The 9,996-nt window shown below is 33.4% G+C and overlaps 1 protein-coding gene across 1 annotated transcript; it reads right to left on the minus strand.

The window, feature by feature from the left end:
• Window positions 1-5,086: 5,086 nt before the first annotated feature.
• LOC108994760 (exopolygalacturonase-like) lies at window positions 5,087-8,506 on the minus strand. Its single transcript, XM_018970082.2, has 5 exons — window positions 8,005-8,506; window positions 7,174-7,488; window positions 6,758-7,047; window positions 6,056-6,290; window positions 5,087-5,783 (listed from the first exon to the last, which is right to left on the minus strand). The coding sequence occupies exons 1-5, from the start codon at window positions 8,263-8,265 to the stop codon at window positions 5,565-5,567; spliced, it is 1,320 nt and encodes a 439-aa protein (XP_018825627.1). The 5' UTR covers window positions 8,266-8,506; the 3' UTR covers window positions 5,087-5,564.
• Between the last annotated feature and the right edge of the window lie 1,490 nt (window positions 8,507-9,996).

Consider the following 9,996-nt stretch of genomic DNA (forward strand, 5'->3'; position numbering starts at 1 on the left):
TAAATTGTTTTTTTAAAAAAATACATCATTTTGATTTATTTTATTTTTTATTCTTCTTAAAAAATAAAAAATAACCAAATTTATTTTATTTTATTTTTTGCTAAGTAACCAGAATTATTTTACGTGTTTATTCCCCGACTTTCCCTACATTTTAATTTTTTAAATATTTGCTTAGTTTTAACTTTGCTTTAAAATATATCTATTATTTAAATTTTATTTTTCATATTTCTTGGGCTAAAGTAAAAAGAAATTCTTTTTACTTTTTTATATAGAACATGTTTATACGAAGACATTGGAGTAAAGGGCCAATTAACTTAACTAATAATTTTTTATGCAAGAACTCTTTTTAGAGTATAGGTATAGTTGTTGGACATTGGGCTGCTCTCAGATCACTCACATTAGAATAGGCATTTGCTCTAAAAATATAAAATCTGCCTAATTTAAGCTAAAAATCACTTGCATTGGAGCATTTCAAAGCATTGGCAATGGTCTAGTCATTGTCAAGTCTAAAATTTGATTAAAATAAAAGTTTTGGCTAAGAGTAATTTTACATATAACTGTGAAGTGCGTAAACACCGTGTAATCGTTTTGAAAAAGAGTGGGGTCTACTATTAAAAAATTAATTTTTTCACGTGAATCTCATATTTTATTCACTTTTTTCAAAGTAATTAAGGGGCATTGCACAATTCACGATTGTAAATATCTTTTCTCTTTGACTAAAGCCAAAACTATTGGAGAGGTTAATCAACATCGAACTATCCATCCAAAAATTAAAATAATAATATAATATTATATATTTTAATAATATATTTTTTATATTTTATAAATACACTCTATATATTAATTAATAATTTAATTTTTACTTAAAATTATTATTTTTCAACTATTTTTTTTTCTCAATCTAATTACCTAATAGTAGCCATTGAGAATATTTTTAAAATAAAATATTGTTTTGGAGATGAATAATAAATGATCAAATTTGGATAAATATATAAATTTACTATAGCTTAAAAGTAGAGTTTTAAAATTTTGACTATTTTAAAACAGACTATTTTTGAATTGCTTAGCCAAAATTTAGTTAAGCACTAATATTTAGGTAGGCCAACGCCAATACTCTCATTTAATTAGTCAAATAGTAGTTGAGCTTTTAGCTAATGTAATCATAAATTAGACTACATTGAATATCCCAAGGCAAAGCCATCCAGTCCATGAGCTGCATACAATAAAGCCAAAGCCAAAGTCAAATATGACTTGCTACCGTAACAGGGTCATATAATTTAATATCAATTTCCTCACGATCCCTACTTGCTAATTGTATAAATTGTTTGGATTGTGAAAATAAAAATAAAAATTATTGTTAGAGGTTGTTGGAAATTATGAAAATAAAAATAAAAAGTATTTAAAAATTAAAAAATATATATGTATTAAAAAATAGATAAAAATAAAATAATAATAATAATAATTTATTATTATAGAGAGATATATATAATCTAATATTGAGTTCAAGTTTTGAGTAATTAGCTAAACTTAGACTTTTGAGATTGGTAATCCAATGAGAATGCTCTGACATGCAAGAGTTACGTAAAATAGATTTGAGCTAGCTCATTAAGATGGTTTTTTTTTTTTAAATTCTATTTTTAAGCAAGTTAAGCATTGCATAGATAAACTATACGGTTACAAGGATACACAATTCAGTGAGGTGGGAGTCCCTGACAATATTCTCAAAACAAACAGCACTAAAAAGGAAAAAAAAAAAAAAGGTAAGTCAAAAGCTTGACTCTAGTCCAGTCCCACAAGGGGATGCCACTCAAAAGCGATTTTAACATAGTCTGATACATAGACTATAAACCTATGACTAAACGCTATAGTCGAGAGGGGTGTGCTGCATTTTGTTGATCTGGTCCAACTGTAAGAGACTATCACGACCATATCGTCTTGATCGCTGGTTAGGGAAAGTAGGAACATAGGAGAATAGCAATTAAATGACCCGATACACTAACAAAAGACCACCACCAATGGTAGTGGCGAGTGTAGGACATGCGGGCGGTGGCCACGGTGGTGCCGCGCGTGGCGGCTAGAAGCCCCTTCTGATATGGAGGCGCGTAAGGCCTATGCGCACTGTAAGCTGCGCGTGAGCTACATGCGTCGTTGATTTAGACAGTTTTCTTCCTCCGTCCGACAGATCAGCTGTTGGGGAGACCATTGGAGAGGCGCGTGGCGGTAAAAAATGTCGGCAAGTAACAGATTGGAACAACTTGTTACCAATGCATGTTTTGAATACCGTACCAGTCAAGGCACTGGAACGAAATATTTCGATACTGGTACCATTTCGTGTACCGTTTCGGAATAGTCGATATATGAATAAATTATATATATAAATATATAAAAATTATATTCTAAAATAATAGTTTATATATGAATAAATTATATATAAATAACCTAGTATGAATTGTGGGTCAAAAAATAAGTTTGTAGTTTAAAAAAATGAAAAAAAAATTAAACATTGAAATATCGACTGGTACAGACTGAAATAGGCCGGTATAGGCCAGTACGATTGGTATTTGGGTCAGTACGAAATATATATGATACCTATACCGGCCACTGGACCGGTACGGTACGAGATTAAAAACAATGCTTGTTACTATCGCCAGAAAATGTAAAAAAAAAAAAATGAAAATAAACCTATGAACTAGGTTGGGCGATCAGAGAGGGGGAGGAGACGAAACTCCACCCCCCCCCCCTAGTGGCGACACTATGATAGCTGGCTTGGTAAGAAACGAGAGGAAATGGAAGAAAACGGGAGAAATAGGAGGAGTCACTCTCGTACTCTTTGCTTAGCTCATTAAGATGGTTTGATGAATAAAACGAGATGAGAATTTTGTGAATAGTAGTAAGATAAAAATAGTAGTGAGATTGTTTGAATTAAGTAATTATTAGGTTTTGGGAAATGAGAGAAAAAGTTAAATAAAAAATATTATAAAATTGAAATATTGTTAGAATACAATTTTTTAATATAATTTTTGTTTTGAGATTTGAAAAAATTGAATTGTTTTTAATTTTTTGTTTAAAAAATTGAAAAAGTTGTAATGATTAGTTTAAAAATATTTTTGAATGATATTTGAAAAAAAAATAAGATGATATGTGATGAGATGATATGAAAACAATTTTCAAACATCCCTAACTCAATATATATCTATAAATATTAATTGTAGCTTAGGCATTTCTATTTTTACATTATTTTCTCTTTTTCAACTCTCAAATAATATATTCCAAACGTTAGTATTAATTTCTTCTCTCTTTCCACACACATGTAAAGTTTGCTGATCATGATCATTTCCTCATGAATTCTTTAGGCATATTTGAGTAATGAGATGAGATGAGAATTATATGATTAGTAATGAAACAGTTTGTGAATAGTAATGAAATAGTTTGAATTAAGATATTTTATTCTATTTTGAAAAATGAGAAAAAAAAATTTAAATAAAAATATTAAAAAATTATTTGAGTATAATTTTTAATATGATTTTTGTTTTAAAATTTGAAAAGTTGTATTATTTTTTGTGTTTTGTTTGAAAGTTTGTAAAAATTGTAATGATAAGATAATAGTTAGATGAAAAAGTTAAACATAGAACTGTTCATCCGGATTCGGTCTGGGAATCCGATTATACCCGAACCAGAACCCGAATATCAAGCCCGGGCCGAGGAACCGGGTTTACAATTCGGTACCCATTTTTTTTTTTTGAAACCGTGTTAAGTTTGAAGTTGGTTGTAGGCTCCAAGTCAATATACATGAAGTCCCTGATCTGATCACCTTCGAATGGAGAGAAAATCGAAGCGAGAGGCAATCTTCTCACTTATTTTCCATGCAAGAGCCGAGATTTTTATTAGCAGGTGACCTACCAACTAGGTGATTTTATAAAATACTCTCTCTTCTTTATTAAATTCCCAACTTCCCAAGCTATTCCCTCTTGTCTCCCTCTAAAGTCCAATCCTGCCTCTTAATAAGAGCACTCTCATTGGAATAGTTAAATTAAAGTACATTTTTTATGAATGTAAGATGAATTTAACTTTTAGCTATTCCATTTATATAAATCTCCACATTGGAATAGCTATTTTTTCATTATATAACAATAAAATAATATAAGATGAATTTAATTTTGACTATTCACATCAAATCTCCAAATTGAATTATCTATTTATTCATTATATAGTAATGAGTAATTAATAATTTTTTAATTTTTTTAATTATGAATTTATTTTATTTTATCATATTTTACTATTCATAATATTATATATTAATTTGTAATTGTATTCTAATTATATTTTTTTAATTGTCATTTAAAATGGAGAGAGAAATAATTAATATTAAAAGGAGAGAGAAAGAAATAATATAAAAAGGATTTGATGAATGAATAGTGTGTTCCAAATTTGGAAATTAGTTTGGATATTATTGTAGCTATATTCCATGTGAACAATTTATTGACCTAATAGCTAAATTCTCATTGGATTTAGCTTTTAGCTAATCCAATGAGAATGCTCTAAGAGGACAAACCCTCTTCACGAAATCCAAATTACTTTCATCTACCTTTAAAGACGGCGTCGTCTTGTGCTGACTAATTGAAGCTCGACACGTACCCTGTAAAGCTAACGACGTTATGAAGAGCCCTGAATGGTCATGTTTACCACCCCTGTTTGCCCATTAATCAGAGGACAAAGAGGTCAATATAGTACATTAAATGGTTGCCCAAGGTAGGACAATAATTCCGTTTGTATTCTAAAAGTGGTTGGGGAAAAAAAAAGGGGTTCCGGGAAACGGAAACTCTATATTCGGGTCAGATGTATCGATGGATTTTGCAATCTGAGTTTTAGACCAAGTCGGAAAAAAGTTCGACCTAGATGAACAGTCCTACTTGAACATTTGAAATTAAAAAGTGTTTTACATTTAAGTGATAGTTAAGAAAAAAAATAATTGTAAGAAGTTTTGAGAATATTTGATCTCCTCTTGTTAATAATCATGGCTTAGCACAACAAAAAACAAGGTTGAAACATGAATTGCTAAATATGTCAAGAATTCAGTAAAAACAAATATTGGTCATGTACAACGGTGCCAAATCGAAGAGGTCCAATCAATATATTTATATTCCGTATCGTATACAAAACTAAATGAAATCATTGAGATTGATTCAGTTTGTTGTGGGTGTGTATATATATATATATATATACACACACATGCTCTAAACTAGTTGATCATAAAATAGTACATGATTTATAACCATGTTACAACAATGATTAATTAAGTATTTTTTTTTTACAATCTCAATGCAAAGCAATGCGATCGTGGTCAACATCCACGATTTAAACATGCATAGCATTATACACAATCATGTGCTCCGAACACACATGTTTCTAATTAGAAGCACATAAAAGCCTATCCAACTTCCCCTCCTACTACTGATGATTAATACCAACATACGTACGATATTACTTAAAAATGTAAAAGGGGGAGTCCTATATATGTATAGTTTCAAAGTCTCAAGTTCGAAAGTAGTCTAGGGCAACTTATATTATTTGCAAGGTGGTGGGTTTTGTCTGCCAGCATACAATGCTTTTGCATTGGAACACGTGGCGGTGGCCCCCTTGCTCTGGTACTTAAGATCGATGTTGTAGAAGTGAACATCTTGGCAAGGGAACTGGCTGCTGCACATGAGCTTTACTGCTTCTGGTGTCGTCGAAGTTCCCCTTATGTTCACGTAATGAACAGTGCTGATCTTCACACGCGATGGCTGCATCATGTACACAAGATGATGTAAATTGATCAGTTACCAGTTGTTTACTGCTGAAATAATAATTAGCTCCTATCTCTAAGCTGTAATAAGTTGAAACAAAACCGAAAATAATTAAAGAGAAATCTTTAGCGCGAGAGACTTCACAAAAAATAAAACTCACGTCATGGTTTAATTGATATGTCAAATTATAAAGTTATTATTTTTTTTATTGAGAATCACTCTTCGAAAATGAAACATATATATATATAATAATGTGGTGGATAACTAACCGATTTATTGCAACTACTTGATTTTGATCCGCCGCAGTAGCCTTGGTCTATGATGATGGGGTTCTTAACATTGTTCATGATGAGGTCCTGGAAAAGCATCCCAGATGCTGAACTTAGATCCGATCCCGGCCACGTTTTGATTCTGACTCCGTTGTCTGTGCCGGTGAAGGTGCAGTTTTTCACGTAGATACCTCTCACATCCTCCTCATGGGGGTACTTGCCAAGGCTACCCACGCTGTCACCAACAATAAAGGCAAAAACTTCACTGAGCAGGTTTTCTTTTCTGTTTGTAATTTCTAGTACCCAGCCATGCAAATACACTTGCAACTATATATATATATAGTAGTAGTAGCGGAATTAACTCGTTAATTAAGTTATGGTTTTGCATGTCAATTAGAATATTAATGCATGGGTTATTGGGGGAATTATAATCATGTTAAATCAAGTAAGATTTCGACTTTTTAACAGAAAGCTAGAACGGATTAATGAAGATTGATCACATTGATCTAGATGACATGCTTAGTCGATAACTATATATACGTGAAAATTAATTGATGATGAATACTATTTTTAATTTTAGATGTCATGATCTTTATTTATACATGTTGATGTGACATCATTAAGTGTAATTAATCAAGGTGATAAAAATTTAGAATGAACAACTCGATCGATCAGCTTTCATGATCTATTGATGATCATTACCTGATGCCATGTCCAGGTCCACAGGCTACTTTATTGATTGCAACGTTGGTGGCTCCTTGGATCATAGAGATGCAATCATCACCAGTGCGGATGACAGTCCTAGCTATTTTCACATTGTTGGAATGGCTAACGTGGATGCCATCAGTGTTGGGGCTATCTTCGGGAGCAATTACGTTAACCTTGCGCACCCTAATATTATCACAGTTAGTGATGAAAATATGTACCCCTTTGCTGTTGAGGGAAGTGATGCCTCGCAGAACTCCGCCAGTGACCTTATTGAACTTTATGTTCTGCTCCAAAACGAACACAAAAAGTGATCAAATATATATACAAACAATTCCAAGTTCTGCAAGATGTATAGGAAAACAAAAAAGTAATAAAAATGCAGAATTAAGCTGGCATGCATGCATGCTTACAGATGGGAGTTGGACGCAATTGCTGTTACCGCGGCAGTCATTGTATTTCCAAACAGCATCACCTTGGCCATCAAAAGTGCCTCTACCTGTAATAACCAATCCATTTATGGATTCGAACAAGACCCATTCAGAGGAAGAATATTCAGTCACATCGGTCGTTGCCTTTACTGTGCCTATAACTTGAACAATTTTGGGATCTGGGCCGCTGCATGGCCCTGCAAACACTATCTCAGAAAGCAAGAATGTCCCTCCGGGGATGAGTAGCCTCGACCTTCCCTTGAAGTCGCAAGCGGCACGCCATGCTCTTACGAAGGACTGCACGCGCGTACGTACGTGGGACATCGGATCATACTTAGTTAATTATTTTGGGAACAACCTTTGTCATTTTGTGAATGTTATATATATTGAGGAACAAATTTATAATTCAGAGGAAGTTTGAAAAGCAAATATTCAAAATTAATCATGTTCTTTAGCTAATTACTAGAAGTGTATCCAATTAGAACTGATCTGTTCATCATCTTTGTATATAAATATTTATGATCCAAATTATTAATTTATAAGTACTTTGGGTTTATGATATTAATTAAAAAATATAAATTATGGTTGCAATTGAACTGAGCTAAAACAAAGTAAAATAAATTGATCATGATTTATGACATGGGTGTTAATCAGATCAGAATCTATCATGAATGTCTATATGTTTTTTAATAAATATTGATTGTGTATGCATGCATGTGTGCGTGTATATATACATATAGGCACAAGATCACCAAAAGATCAAAGCGCCTGCCTGCATGCATATTATATATAATTGATCATCATGATCATCACCTGGGTGCAATCTTTCCTTCCGTCAGGTTTGGCACCAAATTGCAATACGTTAAAGACTTTCTCATTACGACCGGCAATGTCAGTCCGACCCAAATGAGCACCCCGGAAAGGATCAACACGCGGCGTCACATGGCCCACAAGACGACCACCCTTGGCCTCGCAGCAGGCGATCGCCAATGCAAACAACACAATTACGACAATATTGGCACGCACGCCTACAGCCCTTTCTGCATTATTTTTAATATTAATATTTACTACCATTGCTGCCTGCCTGCCTGCCTGCCTGCCTGCCTGCCTGCGTACGTACCCACCCGCCTCAAAATTAACCCCAGCACCAATCTCTCAGCTCTACCCTCTATTAGCTTGTCAGTTTTGCAATATAATAGCCTCCGGTGGAGGCTTCACGATTAAATCGGAAAGGAGCTCTCTTTGATCTGTACGTGCCTGATCTTTATTTACTTAACTATATAACTTGTTTCAGGCGAAACAGATTCTTACCAGTACTGGTGCTATATATGGACGGTCCGTTATACACAGAAGGTTGATTTTGTTTTATTGGTTATTTTACTACTCTAAAATTGGCAATTCTTTTATGTGACCCTCCAGAGTCGCGCGGCTACTACTTGTTCGATCTCCATGAACCTTCCATATTACCAACAGATTTATTACCACCACTATCGCACCACCTTCTTAATTAATCGCAGCAAAAGTTTATGATTGGTTGCCCCGCCCGCTAATTACAGTCCATTTTGGAAGACGTACGTAGGTTTTTCATGTCATGGAAAGTGGAATAATGATAATGATATCATGACAAGCGCACATCTCTTGCAAAAAAATGGCTAATTTGGATATTGAAATAAGATAAGATGAAATATGTAATACCTGGGTCCAGCCAAACCCGCTTTACAAAAATTTTGGATTTATAGGTATGAAAAATCCATTTGAAATTTCGAATAATATTTTTTGGAAGAGAGTATGAGCCTAAAATATTTTTGGTAGATTATAATTTTTGGATAGGTTTAAATGGACCAAGTGGATCGTCACTCGAAAAATTTATGGGACAAGGGTAATTTCTTTCTAAGCTGAGTCGAGGCCCAAAAACTTAGACAAATGGCCATGCATTAACCCTATACTAGATCAACGTGTGGGCCAAATATTTTCAGGTTAAAGAGCCTAGCCCGTGAAAATAATTTCAGACTCCACGTTCTACACGTTCACTTCCGTTTACTCACTGCATGCACGCTAGGGGTGGGCTCCGACTCCGACGGAGTCGGAGTTGTCATTTCCGACCTCCGACTCCGACAAAAGTCGGAGCCAAAGTTCCCCTCCGACTCCGACTCCGAACGCAGTCGGAGTCCGATTCCGATCGGAGGTCGGAGCTCCGAACGGAGGTCGGAGCTCCGACCTCCGTTCGGAGTTCCGAACTCAATTTTGTAATAGATTTTTTTTATTTATTATTATTTAAATTTTGTTGTTCAATTTCATTTCAGATAGTGGGCAACATATATATTTTTTTAAAAAAGTGAATCATCTACAAATATTTGGTTTATTCAAGAGTTTTCAATAATTTAAATATTCGTTCTGATTTTGTTACTGAATTTTGATTATATCTTTAATTTGTTTTATGTCCGCCTGAAATTTAGCATTAAAAGTGCTCATGACTCATGAGTTGAAAATTACACAAATTTAAAATTTTATAGAAAAGAATGATGGTACGAATTTGTATAATTCGATTAATTTCAGTTGGATAATAAATTATAAACTTTTGAGAGAGGATGGATAAAGTACTAATAGAAATTATAGAATAAAGAGTACTTATCCCATGTCTTTGCTCGGGATATAAGTACATAAATATAACTATATAAATAGTTTAAAAATTAAATAACATGTATGATGCAGCCATAAGTTATAACAGTCTCATTTATAACGTAATAACAATATGACTCAGTCTTGAAATATAATTACATAAAAATTAAACACGGGTTTCACTCA

This window comes from Juglans regia, chromosome 12 (genome assembly GCF_001411555.2).
Source record: "Juglans regia cultivar Chandler chromosome 12, Walnut 2.0, whole genome shotgun sequence".
Classification (NCBI taxonomy): Eukaryota; Viridiplantae; Streptophyta; class Magnoliopsida; order Fagales; family Juglandaceae; genus Juglans; species Juglans regia.

Bases quoted from the DNA above. Each gene is read 5' to 3' on its own strand.
- LOC108994760 (XM_018970082.2), bottom strand. From the start codon at position 8,265: ATGGTAGTAAATATTAATATTAAAAATAATGCAGAAAGGGCTGTAGGC. The intron at 7,489-8,004 runs GTGATGATCATG...ACGCGCGTGCAG, and splicing joins GAAGGAAAGATTGCACCCAG to TCCTTCGTAAGAGCATGGCG. The intron at 5,784-6,055 runs GTTAGTTATCCA...TACATGATGCAG, and splicing joins CAAGTAGTTGCAATAAATCG to CCATCGCGTGTGAAGATCAG.